The sequence below is a fragment of the Denticeps clupeoides genome, chromosome 12 (genome assembly GCF_900700375.1).
Source record: "Denticeps clupeoides chromosome 12, fDenClu1.1, whole genome shotgun sequence".
Lineage (NCBI taxonomy): Eukaryota > Metazoa > Chordata > Actinopteri > Clupeiformes > Denticipitidae > Denticeps > Denticeps clupeoides.
Window position 1 is genome coordinate 12,789,927 of NC_041718.1, and position 14,417 is coordinate 12,804,343.

Genomic DNA, 14,417 nt, shown 5'->3' on the forward strand with positions numbered 1-14,417 from the left:
TAAGTCTTTATTAAAGGGATATGGCACAGAATCTGTCTAGCATATGGCACTATAAATCGGTTCAACCTCAAAAAACTGGCATCCGTGTAAAGGAGGGCACAAATGAAGAGCACTAGTCTAAGATTCTTTACAGCTCCTGTAAGATAAAAGACTGTAGGCGTTAAGAACCCCCCCCACGAGATCTTGTCAATGGAACGAAATGTAAAGTGTGTGTGGGTGTGATACAAATAAATACAATCGCTGTCAGTTTTAGCTAATTGCCATATGTTTTGTGCCTGTCTTTACCCCTGGCTGTATGTCTATATAAAAGCTTTGCAGTGTTTGCCAGTATGTGTGCCCCGTTGAAAATCCTAAAATGCAGTTCCCATGTAAAACAGGAACTAAAGCGCAGGCTTTATGTGTAATATAGATGTATGAGAGCTGTGCAGTTGTGACTGCAGCAGGAGAGAATATTATTTGGGATGGAAATGAAGTAGTATTTGGTATTTGAGAGTTTTTTTATGCTCCCAACAGAACGGGACTGAAGGGCTGAAAGCAGGTGGAGGTGAACTCCTCAAACGTTGGAGAAAAAGAGTAAAGTAATCGTCAGCAAATTAACACTGCAAAACAGGACTTGAAAAACAAGAGGGGCAGTGGTGGCCTAGAGGTCAACACTAGAAACCAGAGGTAAGTAATCAGATGGTTGCCGGATCGAGTCCCGATCCGCTAAGGTGCCACTGAGCAAAGCACCGTCCCCACACACCGCTCCCCGGGCGCCTGTCATGGCTGCCCACTGCTCACCAAGGGTGATGGTTAAATACAGAGGACACATTTCGTTGTGTCACCGTATGCTGCGCTGCAGTTTTTCACAACGACTTCACGGAAGAAAAAAAAAAAAAAAAAAGAGATAGAAACCAAGAGCACTGATCATGTCAGGAGAACACGTTAAAAGCTGAGCTGGACAGTGGAGCAGATTGCTTTTTAAGTTGATATGATGGCTGCACAGCAGGGTCAGAATTTTGTCTTTTGTTCTTTGAGAGAGCCTGTCAGCACCAGCACCAGCGTCAGCCTCAGCAAATCGATTCTGATCGAATGCAATCGGTACAGGTTTTTTAAAGTCCCGGAACATTGGATCGACGTAACACAATTAATACTCTCACTCTGGTTGGGTTTGGGCCATTTATATACGCAAAAACGTTTGATTAAATAGCTCAGCGGGGGATTAAAATTCTTCATTTGGTGAGAGACTCGTTGCCACTCATCTAGCAATATGTGAAATCTATCGAAAGCATTAAGCATTAAGGAAATGTTGATCTACAACGTAAGGTGCAACTGCACTGAGCACACATTTTCACAAGCCTGGTACAGTTATTACAGTTAATTTCAGGCAGCTTCCCAACCACCAAATTGTGTGTGTGTGAATGAACAAAAGACAAGATTTACGAACCCTCCTTATTTTATCTCCAAACCGAGCATGCGCTATGCGACAAGTGTGTTTCAAAGAACCAAGCCACATCCGCTCTATAATTTATAATCATCATCATCATCATCTTCACAACCATCATCATCGGAGTAGTTGCAGGAGTAAGCGGGGAACTCTTTACCCAGGATCCTATGATGGAATGATGGCTTGATGAAGAGGAGGGGGGGGGCTCCTAATAGGTCTGATGTTGCTGCAGCTTATTTAAACATGTCAGCTGACACGTGTGGGTTCCTCTATTTACATCCATTTACACGAAGGTCGCCGATGTAACGTTTCTTCTTCTTTTTTCCTGGTGGCCTCTCATTATAAAAGAAATCACGCCTTTTCCGCGGGGACTGTGAAATTTGCCCCCTGCGCGGATTCCTCCTGCGTGGATCGGACGAGCGGACGTCCAGCGGGACGGATTCGAAGTCACTTGTCACTTACCGTAGGGGCGGGGCGAGGAGGAGGAGGAGGAGGAGGAGGAGAGGGAGACGGCAGGGTGGGTGTCCGGGCGCCGCTCACACGTAGCAGGTACGGAGAGCGGGCGTGACCGAACCACGAGCGGAGTCCACGGCGGACCCGCCTCCACCACCGGGACTTGTCACGACGGGCGCGGCCGATGTCGCCGGAGGTGAGTGGCGACCGCTAATTGACGCGTCTCTAATCGTGGACCGGCCGGTTCGAGCGGCAACCGGTTGTCGCGACAGTCGCGACGCGGAAAATTAAATCGTAACAATTTACGGACGATCCGCGGCGTGGAAAGGGCTCCGCAGATTTTCGCAGCCGATTGATGAAAATGAGTTTTTTTATTTTATTTTGTATTTTTCACGCCCGCCATTCAACAGGTCGAAGCGCGTTCGATAAAATAGATCCAGAAAGTATTTAAAACGACAACTTTCACAGACCGGGATTGCGCGTAATGTCCTTTCAGCGAAGTGCATCACAGACACAGAATACAGACACCGAAAAATATGCATAAAACTTTTGGTAATGTTAAAAATACCGACAATGGAAATTCGTTTCGACAATGTTATGACAACGTTTGGTTTCACTCTGCAGGAGAAAGAATTGAAAACGGGTTTTTCACTAGAGACCTCTGTACACTTTTCCCTCCTTGAAAGATGGCGGGCGACCTGGAGCCGAGCCGGGCCTGAACTTGTCCACCTGACCCCCTGACCCCCGAGCCGGACCCGCCATGGCAGCTGGAGTTGCGGCATGGCTCCCCTTTGCTCGAGCGGCTGCCATTGGCTGGATGCCGGTGGCCAAGTGTCCCATGCCCATCGCCCCCAGGGACGACAAGAGGCAGGACGAGCTCATCATTCTGAACGTGAGCGGGCGACGCTTTCAGACCTGGAGGACCACCCTGGACCGCTACCCCGACACCCTGCTGGGCAGTTCGGAGAAGGAGTTCTTCTACAACGAGGAGACCAAGGAGTACTTCTTCGACCGGGACCCTGACGCGTTCCGCAGCGTCCTCAACTTCTACCGAACGGGCAAGCTGCACTACCCTCGCTACGAGTGCATCTCGGCCTACGACGAGGAGCTGGCGTTCTTTGGCATCATCCCGGAGATCATTGGCGACTGTTGCTACGAAGAGTACAAGGACCGCAAACGGGAGAACGCGGAGAGGCTCATGGACGACCTGGAGGAGAACAAGGACTGCAAGCTGCCCGATATGAGCTTTAGGGAGACCATGTGGCGAGCTTTCGAGAACCCCCACACCAGCACCATGGCTCTGGTCTTTTACTACGTCACTGGCTTTTTTATCGCCGTCTCTGTCATCACCAACGTGGTGGAGACGGTGCCGTGCGGCGCTACGCCAACCCAGAAGGACATGCCCTGCGGGGAGCGCTACATGGTGGCCTTCTTCTGCATGGACACCGCCTGCGTGATGGTCTTCACGGTGGAGTACCTCATGCGCCTCTTTGCCGCGCCCAGCCGGTATCGATTCATGCGTAGCGTCATGAGCATCATCGACGTGGTGGCCATCCTCCCTTACTACATCGGCCTGGTGATGACCGACAACGAGGACGTGAGCGGGGCCTTCGTGACCCTCAGGGTCTTCCGCGTCTTCCGGATCTTCAAGTTCTCCAGGCACTCGCAGGGCCTGCGCATCCTGGGCTACACGCTGAAGAGCTGCGCCTCCGAGCTGGGCTTCCTGCTCTTCTCCCTCACCATGGCCATCATCATCTTCGCCACCGTCATGTTCTACGCCGAGAAGGGCTCCAGCTCCAGCAAGTTCACCAGCATTCCAGCCTCTTTCTGGTACACCATTGTCACCATGACGACTCTGGGGTGAGTTTGTAGGAGCGTCAGGTTCCTCACGCGATTCAAAAGTAGGTGACACGCGTGTGTGTCGTCGCCATGCATGTGTGTGTTGTCGCCATGTGGTGGCCAAAGGTTCTGGGATGGACTATAACTTCCAGACCACCCCTGGGGTCATGCTTGGAAAATAGCTGGGTGGAATATTGTTTTTTTTTCATGCAAGGAATATTAATGCAGAGCAATAACAAATCCGTTTGATTATGCCTAGTGATTAAAAAAAAAAAAACACCACGCCAGGCCTCGTTCTACTGCAAGGTAGGGCCGATTGACGGTGAATTAAATATATATCACGTCTAGAGTCCCTGCACACACACACACACACACACACACACACTGTATCTGGCCTGTGTCAGTGCCGGTAATCCATGCGTTTAGCTGCTGTGTGGGTTTGAAAGGGCGCGAAGTCGCCCGGGTCTGTGTTCGATATTACTGTAATGTGTTGCAAAAGTGGAAAATGGATTCGAGCCAAACAAAGACACAGATGCCTCGCCGGGAAGAGGTGAGAGGGGGGGCGGAGGTAGAAGTGGCTGTCACTTTGACTAATTGTGCGTATTACCACATCCCCTGACAAATATAAACTTTTATGACATCTGCTGTTTATTGCAGTGGTGCCGGGCCGAATAAGGACATGAACGGCATGTGCCGCACGTTTGCTCCGTCGACTGGTGCGTCTGCGGATGTGTGACTGCTTGTGTTGTTAATTCTAATATCTATATTTTTTCAAATAGAAAAGAGGGCTCAATACAAACAATATTAAACTTCTGTTCCTATATCAGCATTATATAAAAATTGCCATTGATAATATATTTGGTTTCTGTCCAGTTACAGGTCTGTTGCATGGTTTTCTTAGAATCCATCAATTTTTTTTCCCCACACAATTGATCAAAATTGTTGTGTATTTTACCACTATAGCATTACTATTAAATAATAAATGCATTTGTGGGAACTTTTTTTTTATTCCTTTAAATAATATTTAACAGCCTAACAACAATTTAAGGGCAACTGTCCCTAACGTTGATCTTGCCCTTTTTTTATTTTTTTTCCTAGTCTACATAAATACCTTTAAAAAATACCTTTTCTTTTGCTGGTAGATTCTAGGATTTATGATCTCTTGTGACAAATGCTTTTTTTTTGTTGCAGTGCTTTTGTTATGCCTGGTCCTGTGTTCTCTTTTTGTACCAATCTACCAAGAATATTCATATATTCAAGTATATTCATACATTATCATACTGAGACTGAATAGGTTTGGGCTTGGCCAGTATTTGAATGGGAGCCTTGGTAGCTGCTGGAGGAGGTTGTTGGTGGTGGCTGCATAGATCCCAAAAGGTAAAAGTAAGGTCCCCACTCTTCGAGGTGAACAAAAACCCCTCAAGGTGTTTTTGAGTGAGGGTTAAACTTCTTTGAACTATCAAGATTTTTTCTTCTATACCCCTCATACATGATGTGTTGAGTTTTAGGGATTGTGCTAAATGCATAAAATATGTACATAAAATATGAAATGTTCTGCTAAATATCAACTAATACAATTCAAAAACAGAATTTTGTCATTTGCTGCACTTAAAATATTACTCTCTTCATTTAGTTGTTGTGGCATATGGCATAAAAAGTGAAGCCACAGTCCCTGTTGTAAAGCTTGGCTTAATGGGTGCCTGTAAGTCAGAATTTCACACAGTTACAAGTTTCCCGGTTTCCTGCCAGCTTGTTAGTGGAGTAGCCTCTTAGCCTTCTGGACGCCATGGGTGAGGGAATAAGTGGTGTTCGTGGAGTCGTGTTCGAGATTTCACACTGTCACTTGGTGTTTCTCACTCATGTATACTCAGGGCGTCTGCGACTGTACAACCCCAGATACCGGGGGGTGGGGTGGGGGCTGCATTTAATACAAATTGTTGCACCAGTAACGTTGTTAACGTTGTTTATTTCACTGCATATCATACCGTGTATGACTATGTAGATGACAAATAAAATTTGAATTTGTGCTGATTTCCCTTCAGTCGTTCCAGGAACTTCATTCCAGCTACTTGCAGCAGTTAATCGTCTATGCAGTTTAAATACCACATGACTTGGACTGAATGTGTTGCACAGTTTACTGTCGGATGAACTTGAAAAAATAAAGAAATAAAGACAGACAACATAGTTGGCACTGGAGAATAATCAGGAAACGTAGTTTAAGGCGTGAAAAGGGGAAGAGCTTGAGCCAGTGTTGTAGGCTGTGGAGCATTTTGCATGGCTGAGCGCCCCCGAGCACGTCTATGGATCCTGACATGCTGCTCCTCTTGTTCTCTTCCGTCCGTCCGACTCCATCTCAACTAGACTGTGCAGCTGAAAAAGCTCCATATTGACATGTGCTTGTGTACTTATGACATCTGTGGTAAAAGCCTGGCGCACTAAAGTCTGGCTTTGATGTCTGAATAAACTTTGCCGTTGCAGTGATAATTGTCGTCTCAAAGGGAATATTGTTGTTGTTGCTTTTTCCATTTTAGCAGTCACCCAGTAAAATGTCTCTCGATAATAATGCATAGAAATGCTGCAGTAGTATCTGGGTCACTCTTGCAGATTGTATGGAGTAATATTCAATGCAGTTATTCTGCAAATCTTCCCCATCGACACCATTTTACTGTTGGCATGTCTTTTGGGAATGGGAACAAGTCAACGTGGTTGATCCGTCTGCTGGTGACAAAGTGACATTAATGTTAGTCTTCTGACACGGCTTTGGGGCGAGTTTGCTGCAGTTTTTGTCATGTGTCTCATCTGTTGCCTTTGGATCTGCATGCAAATTCCTTCAAATTGTGGGATTTTTTTTGTACTTGGCAGATGTTATAAATAGCTTGTGCCTGAAGTGAAGTCTCTCAGCAGAGACGTGATGAAGCTGGTGCCATACTTGTTAACTAACTAGCTAATGACTCAGCTTGGGCCTTGCGCAGTGATGCGGAGGGTGCCGCCCCGTGTGTTACATCCGATCTGGCATGTATTACACGTCTCATGGAGGTCTGAGCTCCAGAGAAACCTGTTAAACTCAGCCAGGTGGGAATACACCACACCTGTTACTGTGTTGGTATGGAAGAAAAAAATCTGATTCAAAGATTCAGACAGGTAAAGGAACACAGTAATATACATCTCCTCATTCAGGGGGCCAGTCACTAATCTGTCCAGGTTCTGTTCTTTTCTATAATAGAATTATAGTTCTGATAAATGAATAGGTAAAGTACTAGAATAATATATGTCTCCTTCTATGGTAATATTATGTAGTAGAGTACTGTGTGAAGAAAAAAAAAGTAATGTACATCTAACATTTGACCTCTTTTGTGTATAGATAACAATTATTATTCAGGGCAATTGATTGTGTGTATCAAGTGAACAAGAAGCTTGCCTAATGCGGTGAAACCACATAAAATGGGTGGAATAAATGGCAAATCGATTAATTTAACATGTCTAATGTGATTTATCAAATCTGAACTCAATTACGGCAGAGGTAATTGTATATTATAATAAGAACCGCTATCAGGTATCAGCCACATTCACATTCGCTTGTGGGATGTCACTCTGTTGGAACCAGGATTCACATGGCTTCGTGTTTCATAAAGTGAATTACATTTTCAGTGAATTAAATTTTTTTTCTGTAATAGACATAATGTGAATAATATGACAGAATTACAGTTTTGGGATTATATTGGTAGAGTGTTGCATTGTATCATAAGCAGAACAGTATAAACTACATTGACCAATAAGTGCAAATCAAATGAACATTTAAAAAAACAAATGTATAACTTGTGAAACACTTTTACCAACCACCAAAACAAATTTCTCAATGGCAAGGGTAGGTGGATGTGCATGTTGTAAGTATTTTGTAAGTATTTTGTATATTTGAAACATTTGTCTAGGTGATTTCTTAAAGTGTGTTGCATACAATGAATTAGTTTTATGAAAAAAAGCCAATGTAATAAACTATGCATTACAAAAAAGATTAAGTAGGGATGGAGAACACATTGCATCTATGTCTCAGAAACCAGTCAATTCAGGAGACCTTCACAGTCTGAATAATGAAATTTAAAAATTCGACAGCCTGTCATACAAAGTTTTGAAATTCTGCTGATTAATTGTTAGTCTGTCATGACAGATATGGGTTTACAATAGCTTGCAGCTATAGCCCCCTAAATTCTAGTTGTTTTACGGGTTTATTCCAGACAGCTCTATCTGTACTCATTTGCGGGCCCTGCCCTCTTGGTAGCCTGCTGAAGAGACATATGTTCAGGTGGTGAGATCATGGAGGGCCCATCTGGTTCCTTATGTAAACGCCAGTGAGAGAGACTGCTGCGACACAGATCTCACAAAAGTTTTTAAAAGTCACGTGATTTTGGAGGCTGGTGTTAACCCTCATTCTGTCAGTTACTGACCTCATGTTTGAGGTGCACACCATACTCATATATTCACTTCATTGGTAAGAAAACAGCAGCATACAGACATACAGTACAGGCCAAAAGTTTGGACACACCTTTCAATTTGTTTGCATCATATGAATGAACACATGTGTACTTAACAAAAAGTGGAGACCTGGTCTCCACTGTCACCGGACCTGAACCCAATCCAGATGGTTTGGGGTGAGCTGGACCACAGAGTGAAGGCAAAGGGACCAACAAGTGCTAAACACCTCTGGGAACTCCTTCAAGACTGTTGGAAAAGCATTTCAGGTGATGACCTCTTGAAGCTCATCGAGAGAATGACAAGAGTGTGCAAAGCAGGAATCAGAGCAAAGGGTGGCTGTTTTGAAGAAACTAGAATATAAAACATTTTTCAGTTATTTCACCTTTTTTTGTTAAGTACATAACTCCACATGTGTTCATTCATAGTTTTGATGCCTTCAGTGAGAATCTACCAATGTAAATGGTCATGAAAATAAAGAAAACACAATGAATGAGAAGGTGTGTCCAAACTTTTGGCCTGTACTGTATATACAGATAGATAGATTGTTTTAAAGAGCACATTTTACAGAATCTAATATATGATTATTTCTAAAACATATTACATTAGTAATGGAGTATTTATCCCTAATTTTCTGAAAAGGGTTGACCGGCCCAACTGAATTGAATCCCAACCTGTCAAAATGTTATATGGCCAGGTGTTGTGCTGGACCTTCTACCTTTCTCCTCATAATACCCATAGTACATCACTGCATCCACTCCCCTATCAAGCTACACAAGCATTATATTAGGCATTCCAGTGGGTGAACTAGTGAATGTGACATTAGTTAATTAAGTTGGGGTTGAAAATTGATCCTTGATTAAGCAGTCCTGCATCCCTTTTAAAAACACTGCCCCGAACGACCTCAATGCCCTTCCGCCATCCTCTGTCTCCTGGTGAAAGTGGAGACGCCTCAGCCATGCAGGTAATGGGATGGACAGCCCCGTCGATTGGGGAAACCTGTATAATCACATCTCCGCTCGTAAGAAGCAAGAGTGTTAAATCAAACCCCGGTGGCTGATAAAACGCTCGTGCTTGTCTCTCAGCGGGAGCCATTTGCGAGTCGCTGGATGTCCAGTCGCCGTCTGCATCAGGACCGAGTCCGTGAGATTGATGAGAGGGGAGGAGGTCCTTTTGCTCCTGTCCCAGCGCTGTCCCCGGGGGGAAGGGCTATTTTGGGTGCATCAGCTGTGTATTTTTTTTGCCTTCCTCCCTCAAATTGTATTCTGACAGCTGAGGTTTCACCCATCTCGCTGTACCTTTAAGGGCCGACACAGTACCGTCTTGCATACTTCCAGTTTTGTCACCGTCTATACAAAGCACCACTGTAATAATGGGGAACACGTTGGCCAAATATGCAGTGACAAATGACACTGCGTTATAATTAGTGCAATTTTCCCAGCAGTAGAGCCCTGAATGTATTCCTTAGCAGATCGTAACGTGAGAGAAATGTTATGCATGTAGGTCATGTTCCCGTCTGTCTTAATCAGTGGCTATATATAATCTGCTTCAGAGCAGCGTTTAGCGCTCTCTCTTGTGCTCTAATCTATAATTCGGAGACATAAAAGATGGGAAGTGCAGCCGGCCGCATGAGCCGGGAGCTCTCTCTGGCGCGTGAATGCTGGACCCCCACTGTTATTAGGGGTCAAGCAATTATATCGGGAGGAACATCTCTGGATGGGAACGGTTTCGAGGTTGATTGGAGGGGATGGTGTCTTTAATGAACACACACCCACATTGTGCTCGTTTCACACTTATTCACTTACTTTCGTATTAAAGCTGCTCGCCACTATTCATCATGCTGGTGAATAATGGTCAGGATCTGGTTTGTGATATTAAGAGCGTATCTGATATCAACCTGTTGATCCTTGAATGTCACTAGTAACATGGTGAACTTTCCAGGGTCAACATGAAAACAACATTTAACAAGACACTTAAAAATTTTTGAATATAAAATCTCATTGATTTTTGCACAAATTTAAAAAAAGTAGGAACCAGTATTAAGGTTTGACCCAGCTTCAGCATTTCGGATGATTTAGAACTGTTGTCAGTACACCTCTTGCCCAGTGTTGAGCAGCATCTGCTCCTTGTCTCCTCTGTTTCTCTTGATACCCTTAATATCCCTAATGCATCATAAACGGCATCTTGGGACCTCTACCAAGACAACTGCGCATATTATCATGCATTCTAGTGGCTGAAGTAGGGCATGTGTTTTTTTTTTATTGCCCATAATGAATTGTCTACAGCTGAAGGTCAGAATGGAAAAGTGGAAAATGATTCGTGGTCAAGCTAGTATACCCATCTTTCATAAAAAATCTTCTAAAAGTGCTGGTCTGTTGGTGCCAGTACATTTAAAACCTGGTTATTTAAGATGGTTAAAATCTGGACCATTTGTAGGCCAATCAACACATTTCATACTGACCATGTTGCCTTCTTTGTGGGAAAGCTCAGGCCACAGAGGATTCATCATCATCGTTCTTTGGGACAGTCATGGGATAACATCAGGTAATAACAGGTTTTGCTGGTCCAGTTTGACCTCTTTTAAAACTTTCATCCGCAATGATAAAGGCTTGAGCACCAAAAACCCTGCAAAATTATTTACTGTGTATATAAAGCAGAAATGTCATTTTCAGCAGAGAAATATTTTACTGATAAATACTAGGATAGTAATCACAGTGTAAATGATGAATGTGCTGGTTTGGTTGACTTTAATGTTTACGAGATGAGAATTATTTCATAAAACTGGTAATAGGTGACAGTAATTGTCTTCTAGCATCTATAATGGCTTATGTTTTATTAGAAGACAAGAATTTCAGGCATATCAATTATAAGAAAAAAAGGCACAAAGTAGGCAGCCTCTTACGGGAAACAGAGCTTCAAATGGAATTTATGCTGCATTCGAGCACCCTACAGGCTTGCGGATCAAAATGAGCCAGCCTTGTAAGAAAATTAAAAATATCCCCCTTTATCAGAAAGAGAACTTCAAGCCAATTTCCCAACACAGGCATCTTTAATGGGAGCCTTTCTAATGATAGCTGTGGAATTTAATTTAGCCCTGTCAGAGGTTCATTTACCGCCTAAACTCATTTAAAAAGAATTACACTTACTGACGTTGGCCGTGTCTGAAATACTAAACGACCTGAACACTGTGCTCTCTAATTCCAAGTCGTTTAGTGTCCTTGTCCTTTTTTGGGTCGCCACAATTACCCTCGAGTCAGAAATATACACTTCCAATAGCACACATTTTAGTGTTTAAACAGGTTATTCTAGCATATGTTTAGTGGCTTATTTTAGAGACAAAAGACCACTTAGGGGAAGTGCCTGCATAAATTATTGCACCCTTCTTTTATCCTTTATATTCACTAGGATGCACAGCTGGATGAACACTGGCAGCACAGTTTCTGCTAATTTATCTCCTTCAATCAGGTTATTATGGCCCGAAACTCAACACAACAAAAAAAAAATAAAATATCCAGACCATCTAACGTCTGCGGGCTCTTGTAAACAAGTCTGGCCACGCTGGAATGAGGACAGACGCGAGTGCCAGTCTGAGCACAGCTGCACACAGTCTTTCTGGGTGAAGCCGGGCCGAGCCAGGGTGTTGCTAATGAAACACACTCATCCGCCTGCTCTTCAGCAGAGGTGTGCTGGGCTCCGACTCCACTGATGTGTTTTCCATTGAAGGACTGAAGCCTTGAGGGGGACTGACCTAAGAGCACGTCCAAAGCAGCAGGGTGCTTTTGAACTGCACTTTATCTGGCTGAACAGGTGGTTGAGGTCAGCTCAGGGACACCGGTTTGGTTAGAGCCATGCTAGTCTGCTGCGTGGATGTGCATATATGGGAATTGCGTTGCCAGGAATAAAGATTATAACTTGCGCCTGAGAAAGTATTTCAGTAACATTTAAGTTCACCAAGGACAAAAAGCTTGGGGTTTTACAGTTATTGCAATTCAACTGCAATTCAGTTGTTTATCTATGGTTTGTTTCATATATACATCATTTCAGAACCACACTAAAATAAAAATGAATTGAATCTAAATTAAATTTCATGATGCATTGAATGTTGAGGCTGAGAAATATATATCTTTCATCAGTGCTAATTTGGTTACCTTCAAATTATTGGTTACATGGTCTTGTTATATTATGTTTAACACAATGAACACAGATTTTAAGATTTTTCATCTTCACAAATTGAAATTGACTGTCATCTGCGTCTCTGTGGAACATGTGGAAATGCTCAATTATGGGATGTTTTGGGATGGGTTTATGCTACAGTTACACATTATAAATCTCATTATCCCAATCAATACATGTTTGTGTTTGAAGAAATCAGAGAGTGCGTTTCACATTCTTTATCCATTTCAACACTCATTCACAACTCATTCATATACACTGGATGTAATGCAAAAATTACATTTTGAATCAATGGGTGTAAGTACAGTACGGCACTTTGTAGAAATGCATAATTTTCCTCTGTGTACTTAAGGCAAGTGATGGGTAAAATTGGCATATTTTTCAGCTCGAGGCCACAGCCGAATCCACACACTTCCTGCTGCTCTGCCTCGTTCGTTTCTGTGGTCGGCACTGATTGAGCACCTCAAGTTATTATAAGACCACATGTTTATTTATTGTGGGTTGATGTGATTATATTACGGTTATAAATACAGCTTGAGGAAGGCATAAGACATAAGCCATAATTTTCAGCCGCATCGGGCCCAAGTAGTCATTTAAATTCAGAAATGAAAAAGGCACACATGCAAATCCATTTTAACATCTCACCTTAGATTCAGTGACGTAAAGCGCTCATTCAAACATTCAGCCATAGGATTAAGTTGTAGAATGTGTTACTCAAGTTACACAAACTGACCCCCTGATTGGATTAGAGGGTGTTGGGCAAATTGCCTTTATTTTACAGGCTGACACGTTTAAGGCTTGCTCCCGCTCATTAAAATTCATAGACTTGATAATAAATGAGTATCACAAATTATTCCCTCTGTCAGCAGGCTTCATGTGGGTTCTTGAAATTCTTGAAGATGGTGGTACCTAATAATTCTTTTTGGAACGCGTTGCATGCGGGCAACTTAAGCTGTGGCCGCTGCAATTTAAGTGATATCAGTCCAACTGAGTTATAACACAATATGAGGACTGAACTAATGTGACAGACATTTATTTGCTGTTATGAACACTCTGGTAGTAAAAAAAAAAAAAATTATGAACTCAGCATAATTTGCATATTTAGCAAGGCTGGATTTTGATCAATGATAAAAAAATTCTAATAAATGAAATAAGTATTTACAAATATAAATCCCTGCTTCTGCATCTTTACCAGATGTTGTAATGTCAGACATTTACACACATGCTGATTGGGCAGAAAGACTCAGAATTGCCAGTATGCTTTAGGGGATTCTCATATTTAAAACTCCATTAATTTATTATTGTATTATGTAGGGTGTAACCTAGTATAGTTTTTTAATTTGGTGTGTGTTCTTACTTTTACCTCATATCAGCCTAGAGGAACATTATGTGATGTTGGGGTGTCTGGGAAAGCAAAAGCAGCTTTGGACATGGGTCAAGGCATATAAGGACATGGGTCAAGGCATATTAGGCATATAAACTACCAGTCAAAAGTTTGGCCACCTACAGTTATGGAGACTAAGATGGAGCCATTTTTAAAGATTTCAATGCAAAAACATACTTAGTATTTATTTCACATAGACTCCACCCCCTTTCCCCCTGATTCCCATGAGCCATCATTAGTTGATATTTTAGATATACATGGGCCACCTATGCACTTCACAGATGTATGTTCATTTATTGACATCCCCTCTTTAAATTCATTAGAAGAAATAAAAGGACAGCACATCGCTAACATCTTGCAACATTTTGAACAGTCACACTTTGGAAATTGGATTTTAATTGAATACGCTATTAGCATTGGATATTTAGTGAATTCATGCACCACTGTGATATTATTGTGATCACTGTATGATATTTGCTTAAATCTGCTCGTAGTATTATGTTGCCGTTTTATGCATTATGAACCAGCAACTTCATTAGGTTGCATTGCTAATTGAACTGCCTGACAATATTGCAGTGTTCTCATTTATTCAGCAGACAGCATATAACTAGACCTTTTGTTAGGAAAATTACGAAGCTCATAAGGTGCTGTGGGTTGCTGTTAGTCACTGTTGAT

The 14,417-nt window shown here is 42.7% G+C and overlaps 1 protein-coding gene across 2 annotated transcripts in view; it reads left to right on the plus strand.

The window, feature by feature from the left end:
- Positions 1-1,947: 1,947 nt before the first annotated feature.
- The window catches only part of LOC114800709 (potassium voltage-gated channel subfamily D member 3-like), a 45,995-nt gene continuing 33,525 nt past the window's right edge, over positions 1,948-14,417 (plus strand). The window contains exons 1-2 of one of the 2 annotated variants that reach the window (XM_028998415.1): positions 1,948-2,075; positions 2,566-3,739. In XM_028998415.1, coding sequence (XP_028854248.1) covers positions 2,640-3,739 — 1,100 coding nt within the window. In that variant the 5' untranslated portion in view covers positions 1,948-2,075; positions 2,566-2,639. Of the gene's footprint in view, positions 2,076-2,503; positions 3,740-14,417 lie in introns of both variants that reach the window. The other variant, XM_028998414.1, reaches the window with a different exon arrangement.